Source organism: Danio rerio, chromosome 1 (assembly GCF_052040795.2).
Source record: "Danio rerio strain M-AB ecotype USA chromosome 1, GRCz13ab, whole genome shotgun sequence".
NCBI lineage: Eukaryota > Metazoa > Chordata > Actinopteri > Cypriniformes > Danionidae > Danio > Danio rerio.
The window spans coordinates 45,377,335-45,392,244 of NC_141021.1; the positions used below are offsets into that span (position 1 = coordinate 45,377,335).

Sequence of the window (14,910 nt, forward strand, 5' to 3'; positions counted from 1 at the left end):
ACTTGAACCGAAAGAGGGCGGGTTTTATGGCTCTTAAAGAATATTAAACCGATGTCAACAGAAAAGGACTGCCGCTCTAAATTTGGAAGCAATGGTCAGACTTGATTGAAGATTACTAAAAGTCAGTAAATTATTTTGCACAGATTTATATAATTTTCACCTAAACACTAGCAATAGCATTTCATATGCATTTCATATGGACTTAATAACATATGGGAAATATACCATTACATTTTCTGAAATTACATTTTACATTAAAAAGTGGTGGAGGATGTGAAAATCAAAATCATAATGAACTCGAATTAAAAAGTAAAACATCTGTCGGCTTTGCTCTGAGCCTTAAACTAAGTAAATTACAGAAGAATAAAATAAACAAACACTGGCTAATCTCATCCCTTAAGATCTCCCCCATTTTGTGTCAATGAAAGATTTATCCTCCGCCCGGGTTGCCCAAGTGCACGCTTTCTTCCTCATTTCGTCTTTGTTTCCATTTGAGTTTGGCTTGATTGAGTTTGCTATGCTGATTTTTATACCGGCAATTCACTACCATATGGACGAAGAGAACAAAGGATTAGGGAGAAATTGGGGAGAGAGGCAGAATAACAGAGAGAGGGGAAGATGACAGGTAGGATCACAAGATTTCCATTTTTTTCAGTCCCTCAGAGCAATTTAAAGCAAAGCACTTCCTCTCTTCTGTGTTTCCAATTTTTGGCTTGCTGTTTTTGTAGTCTGCAAGGAGTCGGCGGTGCACTCCATTCGTCAAGCTTTTTTTCCAATTTAGTCTTGAGATTACATGACTATAACTTCAATTCGCTCTTTGAAAAAGACATTAGGCACGAGCGGTCTCACTGTGGGCTACTAGTTGTCTTTACTATGCTGTTGGAAAACTTGAGCTATTTCTTGTGATATAATCACATGTTGGATTTGACATGTTGGCACATTTACAACATGGACTAGATTTAATAAAGGTTTAAAGGTCTGCAACCAGAAAATGAGACTTTCCCAGTAAACAGAAATTAATCTCGCTGGCATAATGATGATAAGATGCAAACGGAAATGACCCTAAAATGCCACGGTCGATGTCAAAGGAAAATAATTATGGCTTAAATAATCTTATTTAAAAAATGCAGAGACAGATGACTTGCTCTCAAGCTCCGTGAGAACTGGGAAATTAATTTAAAGAAAGGGTGGAGGGGACTGGAATTCCATCACATAGAGTCCCAGTTTAAGATTATTAATTACTCTATTCAAGGACTAGTACTGTTCTTCTTTTTCACATAGTCCATTTGTACACATGGCTCGTGTGCACTCTATATAAATCTCAATTTTTTTTAGGGCATATCTTTAAAATGATACATTTTGCCTCCTTTTTTTCCCCTTAATGTAATTTTCCCTAGGGTAAACCCTAACCATCATGAAGGAAAGCACACATCCTTTTCCAGAGGTTATTAGAGAGATGGAGCCAAGGTTCATTAAAACATTTCAATTAAATCATCGGCACACCGGGAGAAGGATCATTACCTACGAAGTGTTCTCTGTTTTGTGAATTTCATGCTCAGATGGCCAAGACCTCCTCCAATAGGTGCTATACGGTGATTGAAAAGATGACGTCCTCATGCTTGGCTTTGCTTTCATGGCCTGTTCCACATCACACTCTAGCTTTAAACTTACTTGCATGCCAGTGAGAAGGGCTAAACCTCACAGTTCCGTGGCTTCTATTAAGTTCTAATGATTTAACTAATCATTTTGTTTTCTATCTGTTTCTAAGATCTGTATTTTTATTACAAAATTTGTCACACTTTAAAATAAGGTTTGATTAATTGTTAGTTAAGGTATTTACTGCACTGTAAAACCCAAAAGTGAACTCTATTAAATGAAATGAGTGTAGTTAACTCAAAATTTACTGCAAGTTAATTCTCCTCATTTGAAAAGAGTTTTGAACTCGTTGTTGAAGGTAATGAGTTAATTAAATACCTCAATACTTTTACTTAGGTGGAGCAAATTCACAGTACTCATAGATTAGTTTTTGAACTCATATGATTTGTCTCAAATGGTTTGAGTTGCCTTAACTTAGTGGGTTTTACAGTACTCAGTTGGTTTGAGTTCTCTTCCTTTTTTTTTTTTTTTTTGCTGTGCTTAAATTGTTTCATTTTCTCAAATGGATTAAGTTCACAGTACTCATTAGGATTAGACTTTAAACTTTAATGGTTTGTTGCAATCGGTTTCCTCGATTTGAGTTACCTTAACTTTTTGGGTTTTACAGTTTATTTCAAGAGTTCACACTTAGATATTACTTGACGCTATTAGCAGCTTTGCCATGCTGTCCCAGGAGAGAACTATGAGTTCGGAAATAATTGAGCCCAGGGCTCAATATAAGGGGGTCAGAGATTAGGTAGGTCTCGAGAGCTTCCCCTGGTAAAAGAAGAAAAAGGAGGAGATGGGGTGGAAAGGGGGATTCTTCCAAAACAAAGATAAGGCAGTAGGGCGTAATCAGTCTATTTTTTGTAGGCTTGGAACAATCTGATTGGATTATTTGGGATTGCAAATGAGAGACCAGCCGCAATCAATCATATCACATGCTCCTCTCAAAAATAGTTTGTTAAACTTCATTTACCAACTGTATTTTCATTTACTAACAGTAACAACACTGTAAAAAAATTTATCAATTAGTCTTGACAACATAGGTTTTTAGTTGATTTTAACTTTAACTAAACTGGTTTAAACATGATTGTTAAACTAGTTAAGCTGTTGTAAGTAATTTTAATATAATAAAAGTTAAAATGATCCATAAGGTTAATTTGATTTAGCCTAATCTGTATTTTTCTACAGTGAAAGATAAAAAATGTGATAAATATATTTTCACTAACCACACATAAACATTTTTTTCTCAAAAACACAATCACATACACACATGCTGCTTAGATATTTTTGTAGCCCAGCTTGTGCTGTTTACGGTGTTATATATACACTTTAGTCACTAACATGTTTTTAAGATACTGAAAACAACACAAATGTCAGTGCATGTCAAAACTTCTCGAGGACCCCAAAATCACCTCAGACCCCTGAGGGTTAACTAATACAAACTTATAGTAAAATTTGACCAACTTAAATATTACTCAATCATTTCTATTATTCATTAGCTTGAGAATGGTACATACAATTATTGATTAAACTCTGCAAACACTGCAGATATTTAATCTATTTTTTGCCTTGTTTCAATCTTAAAATTTGGGTGAAAATGAAAAAAATTAAAAATTAAAATTCCAACAAAGAATCAACCCAACTGTCACTATCACCAGCGGAGATGTTACTCCGCTGGAGATCACTTGTGTGTTGAGTGAGTTTCCAGATGATAGCCAGCTGGAGCGGGTGTTGATTGTCGCACAGCATCCTGGTAGTTGGAGTTCTCCGGGAATACCAGAAGTGATATGCAGCGGGGCAACATTTCCTCTGGCGATCGTGACACCGACAACTACTTTGTAATAAAAAATTGTAATTGTTGACCACATTTGGATTGAACCCAAAAGCTTATCATTTGCTCAGGTGCTGATGTGATTATTTAACATCATAATATGATGGAAAATGTAAATTTATCAAATAAAAGCTTGTCAGGCTTATATGTATTGTAAAATATTTCCTTTCTCTTTGAGCTGCAGTTCTTTAGATAGACATAGCAAGACATGATGCGTATTTTACATTTTGAGTTTGCTGTTCTTGTGTAAATGTCTTAAAGCTGTTTTCCTTTTTGAAACCTACATATTTTATAAAACTGCTATCAATATAGGTTGCCTTTTTATTAATTACTTTCTCTTCACTTATAACCATTGGTTGAAGATATTCTCACATCTCGAAGTGTATACAGTTCAAGTCAGAATTATTAGCCCCCTTTTGATTTTTCTTTTTTAAATATTTCCCAAATGGTCTTTAACAGATTAGGGAAATTTTCACAGTATATTTGATAATATTTTTTCCTCTGGAAAAAGGTCTTATTTGTTTTATTTTGGCTAGGATAAAAGCAATTTTTTAAAAGCCATTTTAAGGTTATTTTTTTTTAATTTATACAGCTTAAAATGATTTTAGAAGTCACTTTAAGCTGTATAGAAGTGTCTTGAAAAATATCTGGTCAAATATTATTTACTGTCATCATGGCAAAGATAAAATAAATCAGTTATTAGAAATGAGTTATTAAAACTATTATGTTTAGAAATGTGTTAAAAAAATCTGCTCTCTGTTAAACAGAGATTGGGGAAAAAAAATAAACAGGGGGGCTATAATAATTCAGGGGGAGCTAATAATTCTGACTTCAACTGTAAATAAGCTGTACTTTAAATATGAAGAATTGGACTATTGGTGAACTTCTCTTATTAATTCCTAGAACTCCTGAACTCAAAACTCATAATAATTCCCACAACAAACACCCCACTTCTTTTGATTTTTTAGCTAAATCTTTCAGACTGCTGAACTGAGAAAGAGTGGGAAAAATCCTGACATGTCTCCTTTAAAGGGCGGCTTAAGTTCTGACTGGCCAAGTTTCTTGCCAGTGATGGATTATGCGTCGTCTTTAGCCATAATTCATCATTACTGTCTGCCCACCATAGCCTAGCTCAGGGTTTTTAATTGGTTAAGATATGTGCGCGCCTCGCTGAATGATAATTATTGCTTGTTAGGAGTGTTTCCCGTCATCCATTAGAGGACACATGTCGTGGGAATCTACCTAGAGCCCCATTAGAAGAGCCTACAATGCTCTTTCGGCATTTAGCTGTGAATTATGCTGATGACTGCGTGATTGCGTTAGACTAATAATTAGAATGAAATAAAAATAGCTGATGATTGTGTAGCTATAACATTAATGATAGTTGTATTAATATTTGCAAATCAGGAGATATATTAGGCTTTTCTCTTAGCTCGAGGCTAAATGCATCCCTCTGTGTTATAAGTTGACGTGAGGCTGGGTTATGCTCAGGGCTAGTGACCAAAAGGTTGCTAGCTTCATCACCGCAATTAGCAAGCCGTGAGCTTTTAGCATTGTGCCCCTAAGCAAGGCACTTAACCTTAAGTTGCTTACTATTCCTTCCTTGTCTTCAGTTTTCTTTTTAGATGCTGACAAAGTTTACTTGCTGGCTATGCCTAGACATAGAATCCATGTATTCTGTAGGCAGTAAAATATGGTAGGCCGTGACTTATTCACAATTCAGCAAGCTCTCGAGCACCTTATTGCTTTTTATAAAAATGTTAGCACACAATATCAATATTAAAGCAACATATGAATGCATTAATGTATTACTGCTGTCTTTTTGCTATGGAGAAATAGTTATTCCTGGCAGTATAACAGTAATAGAATCAGTAAAAGCCTCATCCGATGAAGCTTGAATAAAAATGAAATGCGCTGCCCATTTATTTCAACAGTAACTAATATTTCTTCTTAAAAACTGGTCAGCTTATTTTTAATAAATGATTGTTTTCTGTATTTTAGTTTATAGTATCATACATGAAATAGAAGCCTTTAATATGCAGTAACATTTCATCCAAAAATGGGAAACTGTGGGCTAGGAATGTGGTGCAGTGATATACCAAATCTTTCATAGCTGGTCATAGCTTTGTTATAATTTGAATAACACTGTTGACCAATTTGCTTTAAAGGTCCCATGAAGTGCTTTAAAATATGCATTTTTAATCTGATGTTTGACATAATCTGAACCAAAATATCAAGAGATGGTGGTACAGAGTGTAGCTATGTTCCCTTAAAAAAAAAAACAGCCAATAGTGATTAGTTTTGTCACATCTCTGGCAGTAATAGTGCATCAAATTAAAAGCAAATGAGAAGCCACTTGAAAGGGGCGGGGCATGACAGATACTAGAAATCATTTGATTGGTTATTATGTGATGAGAAACTATAGTTGATGGTGATCTGAATAAAACCGTTGATCCATTTGGGCGAAAGTGACAGTTTTCTATCTTCTAGGTGCAAAATTTGACACTGTTTTGGAGCACAATAGATTATAGATATCCTACATTAACAATACTACAACTTATAAATTCCATGAAATGACAGTATTTGAAGCAACATAAATAACATTTAATTAAAAAAAGTAGGTGTTTTTCTTTTTTTTTTAAGACTTTTTGATATTAGCGTCTTGAAATTTACTTTTTGAAAATTACAGCTTGGGAAGTGTTTCCCACAGGGTGGTTTGAGACCCAGGGGGATGGAAGAAAAATGTAAATGTACTTTTTAAAGTACATTTTTAAATCTGGTTCACTTTGAGAAGTGAGATTTAAGGCCTTAGCCCAATACATTTCTATATTGAACAGACTTTAAAAAATATATATTTATATATCCTAATAAATTTGTAGATTGACTTGAAGATTAAAATCAAAACAAGCATAAATTACATTACATTCTGTTTTAGGAAACCAAATAATTATATAAATGTTAACCCTTACGTTGTCAAAAATGATCCTTGACCATTAAGCGGTATAAAAATAAAACTGAATTATTTTTGTCTTTTAACTTTTAAAATAACCCCAAAATTAAAATGATTTATTTATTTATTTATTTATTTATTTATTTATTTATTTGTTTGTTTGTTTGTTTGTTTGTTTATCTATTTACTTATTTATTTATTAATTTATGTTTTATTTCTTAATTTATTTTCTTCATATTTGTAACATTGGAACTACCAGAATGTTTTAACTAATAGAATTATCATGGCAGTCATTCTGACCGTTGTAAGACATCAAGTTGTCACATCATATTTACATTCAAAGCTTCTTTTGACAGATTAAAATTAAGCTTTGAATGTCTGTCATCATATTTAACTAAGTCATCACCCTAAAAATACAATCTTTTTGGTAATGCAGGCGATAAATGTATAGTTCGACTACTGGACCTCCTGCGAATGTCCGCACCTCACTGTCATTTTCACTTTCACAATAAGGGAAGAAGGGATTTTGTGTCATAGAATTTGCTGTTTTGAGAGACTTATCTGAAGTAAAATAAAATTTTTGCCAACCTAATGTTAGCAGGAAGTTGCTAGGCAATAGAGGCATGCATATTTAAAGTAACAAGGAAAAGTAGTCAATCGTTTTGACTGCCATGTTAATTAAATGTAGAAACACTCCTAAGTCTTTTGTTTTGTAATTTTAATAAAATAACAGTGCTATTAAAAATAGACACATATTTAGGAAAAGTTAGGGTATTAAAGATATGTGTGTTTTATTTCAACAAAGTTATTAAATTTTAAAAATTAAAAATGATCAAAGTGGCCTCCTTGGTAGTTCTGGTGTTAACACTTCTGGCATAGGGTCAAAGAGCATAGAATCACAAAGAGGCGACACTCGAGTGTAATTTGGGAAACAGCCACTAGATGGTGGGTGGCCGTTTTGAAATAAAAAAAACTCCAATAGAACTACAGCATATTATAAGTCTGTAAAATAAACTATTAAAAGTGCTGATGATTGTGATAGTAAGTGTTGTATTGTCGTCTTTTTAGGTTGTATCTCAGCTTTAGTGCACTTTTAAAATAAATAAATAAAAAACATAGCAGCAGTTTTCCATCACAACAGCAAAAAGATCCAGTGGACAGCCGATCGCTTTCACTCCAAAATAGCGGAATCTGGGGCTGTTGCTGGGCGCTGCTGTTGCAATGGAGCATTCTATTGAGTTTCGCCTCTTGGTCATTCTAAGCTCTTTGATAGGGTACAACTGTTGTCTTGGGGGACAGTTTTACTAAGGAACATGGTAAAAAATTATCAGGTAATGTGGATCTGTACAATAAATAGCAATAATTGCTGTTGTTGTTGTTCACAACAGTGTATTTCAAATAACACACTTCCAGTGGAAAACTACAATTAAGTTGGATTTGAACAGTGTGATTCCCCGGGTTTTGCAGACACTCTTGAAGCATCTCAAGTGTATTGAGTGTTTACATAACAGTGCTAATGCACCTACCTATAAATGCACCTTCTGTTCAGTCACATTGCGCTCCATCTAGCTGTTTTTATCGCAAGAACACTCTTAAGCTCTCCATTAGAAAAAGTGTTAAACCTGGAGTGCACTGCTTGTAAATGCTCGAAAGCGGGAGCTCTAAGTACAGGTTCAAGTGCTGGACAGTTTGTGTAGGACAGAAGCTGATCCCAACTCTTTCTCTCTTTTCTCTAGCTAAGGAAGGCCGTTATGGACCACATATCCGACTCCTTCCTGGAGACCAACGTTCCTCTGCTGGTACTGATAGAGGCGGCCAAGAGCGGAAACGAGAAAGAGGTTAAGGAGTATGCGCAGGTCTTCCGTGAACACGCCAACAAGCTGGTGGAGGTGAGTAACATATAACACTCTTTCACTTCATTCCCTCGTCTCATTCAGTCTGATTCTTATCTGGGGCACCGCAGGCCACTATCAGTCAGAGCACGAGGTGGCCTTTAGGAAGCCGTCCGCCGAAACCCAGGCAATTTAAAGGCAGAATATGAGGCAGTGGAGCTCAATTCTGTAATGACAAATTTGTATTTGATAACAAGGATTTGGATCACAGGGGGGAATGACACCAGGGAATGGCTTTAACATTTTTCCCCCACCAGTTTAATATCTTTCATGACTCGACTTCAAAGATGTGGTTCATTGCTATTATCGGAAAGCAACGTGGTGACTGAGGAAAAATGGCTTCTTATCTGGAGGTTGGTGTTGGAGGTTGATATGTCAAAAATGCAAAAGGGCATATAATGCATACTGAACAGAAGTTTGAGCGGGTGTTAGAGTATCACTTGAAGGGGTATATTGTGATCTCTCACTTACTAGGACCCTTTTTCAAATTTATGGATTTCTCAGCAGCAGAAGTTGTCATAGATGGGTAAACTTGGAAAACATTCAATGGGAGACAACCACCAATATATACAGTTGAAGTCAAAATTATTGGCCCCCTTGAATTATTAGCCCCCCTGTTTATTTTTTTTCCTCAATTTCTGTTTAACGGAGAGATTTTTTTATATATATATATATATATATATATATATACAGTTCTAAACATAATAATTTAAAAAAACTAATTACTAATAACTGATCTTTTTTATCTTTGCCATAATGACAGGAAATAATATTTGACTAGATGTGTTTTTAAGACACTTCTCTACAGCTTAATGTGATATTTCAAGGCTTAACTAGGTTAATTAGGGTAACTAGGCAGGTAAGGGTAATTAGGTATTATACTTTATAATGATGGTTTGTTCTGTAGGCTATCGCAAAAAAATAAATAAATAAATAAAATAATTTTTAAAAAATAGCTCAATAATTTTGACCATAAAATGGATTTTAAAAAAATTAAAACTGCTTTTATTCTAGTCTAAATTAAACAATTATGACTTTCTCCAGAAGAAAAAAAATATTATTTGACACACTATGAAAATTTTCTTGCTCTGTTAAACATTTATAGGGGGCTAATAATTCTGACTTCAACTGTATATATCCTACCTGACAAAAGTCTTGTCGTTAATCCCAGTTATAAGAGCAACATATAATAACTTGACTTCTAGTTGATTATTTGAAAAAATGGCAGAAGGTAGAATTTTCTGATGAATCATCCATTGAACTGCATCTTAATCATCACACATACTGCAGAAGACCTATTGGAACCCACATAGACCCAAGATTCTTACAGAAATTTTGGGGTTATATTCAGGATGGGGCTGTTTGAGAGATCTGCAGAGTGGATGGTAACATCAACAGCCTGAGGTATCAAGAAATTTGTGCTGTCCAATACATTAAAAACCACAGGAGAGGGCAAACTCTTCAGCAGGATGGCGCTCCCTCTCATACTTCAGCCTCCACCTCAGCTCCAATATTGGCCAGCCCTGTCACCAGACATGAACATTATTAAGCATGTCTGTGGTAAGATGGAGAAGGCATTGAAGATTAATCCCAAGAATCTTGATGAAGTCCTGCAAGAACACTTTCTTTTCCAGACGACTTTATTAATAAGTTATTTGTCATTGCAGAGATGTATGAATGCTGTCATCCGAGCTCATGGGAGTCATACACAATATTAATTCTTATTTCACTGCACTATGACTGTCCTAATCAAATAGTTATTTGGGATATTAAGCATACTGTAGAGGCATTTTCCTTTCATATAAACCACTTGTGATACAAAAAGATCAACTACAGTCAAGTTTTTTACTGACGTATTTATTGACGTTTCATTCCCACAACATGGATAGGTAACATGGGGACAAGGCCATTTTTGTCAGGTAGTGCATATATATATATATATATATATATATATATATATATATATATATATATATAATTTACAGTCTTGACCATATCCAGCATCCACCTTGATGTCATAACAACATAAAAAAAAACATGTAAAATTGTAACTACATTTGATGTCATTTCAAGTGTTAACACTCAGCTAATGCGTGCTGTCCCGGGATAGAACTCTGAGCTTAGAGATAGCCCAGGGCTCTCGCTTGGTTGCATAGCATAGAAAGGGGTCTGAGATCAGATAGAGAGCTCCCCATGGTAAAGGAGGAAAGGGAGAGATGAAGTGGATGGGGGATTCATCAAAAATGAAAACAATGGAGGTAAGACAAACTGGGCTATTTATTGAAGGCTTCGATTCATTCGATTGGTTTATCAATGATTGTTGATGTGGGACCAGCCATAATCAATCACGTGATCCTCTTGGAATTGATTTGTAAAACTTCACTTGACTACCTTGATAAGGTAATCAAAAGGGCGGCACATCGGTGCAGGGGTAGCGCTGCTGCCTCACAACAACAAGGCCATTGGTTCGAGCCCCGGCTAGGTCAGTTGACATTTCTGTGTGGAGTTTGCATGTTCTCCCCGTGTTTTTGTGGGATTCCTCCGGGAGTCCAAAGTTATGTGCTTTGTGAATTGGTTAAGCTAAATTGTTCGTATATTGTGTATTTGTGTTCTGGTCCTCCAGGTTGGGAGTTGAGCCTTGAGCTAATGACCCACCTCGTTAAAATTAGATGTTACGAAACACTAACATGGTGTGGCTAAATATCAGCTTCGATATAAACAACCCTGGTACATACATACAAGTATGTATGTATATATCAGCGTCAAAAACACATACACTTTAACATGTTTTTTGGTGTCAGTGTTAGATGTCTATTTGATGTCTTTTGATATTGAGGTAGTTTACAGATTAAAAAAAAAAAAAAGATGTAAAGTTTAAAGACTTTTTTATATTATAATAATTTAAGAGTCATTTCGGTTGTTTTAAGGCCATCAATGTGTGGATGTCAAATGGGCAACAATGTTTTGACATAAAGTTGCATTACATTTTTGACATGTTTTTAATGTATTGTTGATGTTTGTGCCCTGTTTAATATATCTCTTGACTTCAAAGATGTGGTTCATTGCTATTATTGAAAAGCAATATGGTGACAGGAAAATTGAGCAGAAAAATGTGCTTATCTGGAGGTTGGTGTTTGAGGTTGATACATCAAATATGTAAAAGGGCATACTGAACAAAAGTTTGTGCTGGCATTAGAGTATCACTTGTAGGGGGATAAATCATGATCTCTCACTCACTTTTGCACACACTAGTATAAACCTTTTTCACATTTATGGTCTTCTCAGCAGCAGAAGTTTGCAAATATATATATTGAATTCCAATTTGCTTAAATAACAAAATAAAATTTCCACAATGGTGTTTTCAAAAAATAAAAATAAAAATCATGACGACAGCAAGGAAAAAGAATAATATCAAACGTATTGTCTTGCTCATGCCCAGTGGACATTCTCAAAACGATGTCAAAAACGTGCAGACATCGATCAACAACATCATATTAACATCTTAAAAAAACATGTCAAAAATCAATTACACAATTAGCTAAAAGAAATGAACAGAGATATGAATTTGCTGTCATTTTCACATCAAGGTGGTTCACACGCATAAAATCCAATGAAAACTTGGAATTTGGAATTGAATCTTTCAGATGAGTAAAACATTTCTTATGTCATAATGTTATAATGCTTTTTGTGTCAATAGTTGTGGTCAAAAGGGCATCGATGTGTGGATGTCTGGATGTTTGACATCAAATGGATTTGCAATTTTGCAGTGTTTTTTTGACGCAAAGCCATTATGTAGTGTTTTTTTTTGTAATTTGATATGCTAATATAATATAATACAAAGCACAGCTTAATAAATCGGCACACATTTAAAAAGTACATCTAAATATAAAAAATTGGAGGATTTAGGATACTGATGACTTTTGAAAAGCATCATCAACATCATATGAAAAGGGTCTATCGACTTTTTCAGCATTTGAACCTTGTTTTTTTTCTGTACAGTATATAAAAAAGAACAAACAGTACACTACTACATATCGTATGGTCCATGCACTCTTAAACAAGGGTTTCAAAAAACTGCTCACGAAACCCAGATATTATATTTGCTGTCAAATCCTGTGAGTGGCATTTAGATGCTTACTTTACAAAAGCAGAGCTTAAGGAGCAATCTGATTTTGACTCAAGAACACTGGTTTCAGCACTCAATTTTGAGCTTGGTATCAATAATGTAACTGATCCGACAGAGCACTTCTCTGCGCTTCTAGAGAGATGGGAGAACTTTTAACATCAAGTTGCAAAATGCTCAGCATCGCTGTTCTTGAATTAGACTTGGCAAAATGATCCCATGCAATTAACGTCAAATCTTTTCAGAACGATTTATTATTGTAATGAATGTGTTTTTGATGTGGTTCTTGTTGAGGCTATTTGAGCAGCAATATTTATTTGGCCTTGTGAATTAATTATTTTGACCAATATGCAAATTATAACTGAAAATATGCACAAATGTTCTCTTATTTGTATGCCTCACATGTCAAAAAACTAAACCCAACGAAAGATTGAACCTATGTATACAAATAAAATGATTATTTATCCACCTCTTTTTCTTTTTTAGAACATCTCCCCAAAATGAGTTTTGTCAGATTAAAGAGCATTCCAGGGACATTTTCAGCAAATTTGTCCCCAAAGCATAGCTAAGGTTAAGAACACACACACAGAGAGGGAGAGAGAGAGAGAGTTGTCCTGAAGGGAGTGTCGTTCTTTGACTTCATCAAATAAAATGTTCCCTCACTGGTATGATCTCAGAATAAAGAACAGCCGAGCGGCTCATGTCCGTTCCTCCAGCCGATCAATAGTCACTGTTTCCTGCTGGGGTCAAGGAGTCTGATGAAATAGAGGTCACACGTCACAGCTTTACCCTGATGCAATGTCTATACTACTGGGAAAAAAAGAAAAGACAAATCTTTCTCTCCCTCCCTCTCTCTTTCTTTCTCTCTCTCATTTTGGACAAAGCTAAAATGTCCTCTATATTAGCAGAAAAGATGAAATTGCGCAAGAAAATCTGCATATAATGTTGAAAGGGTCTTTGCTGCTATAAATAAATCAAGGTATTTAAGTATTATATTTTTTTTTACAAAGCTATAGACTATTTAAATATTTAAAGGACTATATTGTCATACAAGAGCTTTGTATTATGTTATTGAACATTTTTATCATTGAAAAAAAAAAGAAATTGATAGTGATGATAAAGTAGGCTCTTTCTCAATTTAAACTTGTTTTGTATAACCAAATTATTTGTAAGGATTACAGTAAGACCATTTCAATGTGGTCATGTTATTGGCCCATGAACATTTCCTGCTTGTTGTCAAACTATTTTAACTGTAACAAGAGGCAATTCAGTCATAACTTAATGTTAAAACAGCTACCATAACATTATTTGTCAATATGCGGCTGGATTTTCAGAATTATAAAAATAAAAATGTAAAACAGGAAATACACTGGAACCATTTTTTTGTTGTTGTTGTTTACATCCCTCAAAATGATCTATACTCACTTATAGGCCACTTTATTAGGTACGCCTGTTCAACTGCTCGTTAACACAAATTCACAAATTTATGTTCAGCCAATCACACGGCAAGAACTCAATGCTTTTAGGCATATAGATATGGTCAAGACAATCTGTTGCAGTTTAAACTGTGCATCAGAATGGGGAAGAAAGGTGATTTAAGTGACTTTGAACGAGGCCTGATTGTTGGTGCCAGACAGGATGGTCTGAGTATTTCAGTAACTGCTGATCTACTCAGATTTTCAAACACAACCATCTCTAGGGTTTACAGAGAATTGCCAAAAAAGAGAAAATTTCCAGTGAGCGGCAGTTTTGTGGGTGCTAATTTGTGTTGATGCGGATAGAAAGGCAACAGTAACTCAAGTAACAACTAGTCAGAAGAGCGTCTTTAAATGCACAACATGTTAAACCTTGAGGCAGATGGGCTACAGCAGCAGAAGACCACAACAGGCACCACTCCTGTCAGCAGAAAACTGAGGCTACAATTTACACAGGCTCACCAAAATTGGACAATAGAAGAGTGGAAAAGCATTTCCTGGTGTGATGAGTGTCGATTTATGCTGGAGCATTCGGATGGTAGGGTCAGAATTTGTCATCAACAACGTGAAAGCAAGGATCCATCCTTCATTCTATCAACAGTCCAGACTGTTGCTGGTGGTGTAATGGTGTGGGGGATATTTTCTTGGCACACTTTGGTCCCATTAGTAATAATTGAGCATCTTGTCACTGCCACTGCATAACTAAGTTTTGTTGCTGACCATGTCCATCCCTTTTCTTAGACTGGTTTCTTGAACATGACATTAGCCCCTTTCACACAGTGATACCGGTAAATCTCCGGAAAATTTCCGGAACTACTTTACCGGTATATTCAAAAAAACGCTGTTCACACAGGCGAGGACGTTACGGAATTTTTCCGGAAAAGAGCATTCACACATCCATCGCAAAATGCCGGTAAATTCTGACATCATTAACCAGAAATGACCTCTAAACGGCTGCGCTTGTGTTTGTAAACATTTGACTACATTACAAACTCTTC

The 14,910-nt window shown here is 35.2% G+C and overlaps 1 protein-coding gene across 6 annotated transcripts in view; it reads left to right on the top strand.

Moving 5' to 3' along the window:
• Positions 1–14,910, top strand: part of ctnna2 (catenin (cadherin-associated protein), alpha 2) — a 782,625-nt gene that overhangs the window by 620,817 nt on the left and 146,898 nt on the right. For all 6 annotated transcript variants that reach the window (XR_015475854.1, XM_087236212.1, NM_001159372.1 and 3 more), the window contains 1 exon segment: positions 8,159–8,311. Coding sequence is in view for 5 of the 6 variants with exons in the window: in XM_087236212.1 (XP_087092338.1) it covers positions 8,159–8,311 (153 nt within the window). In the remaining variant the exon portion in view is untranslated.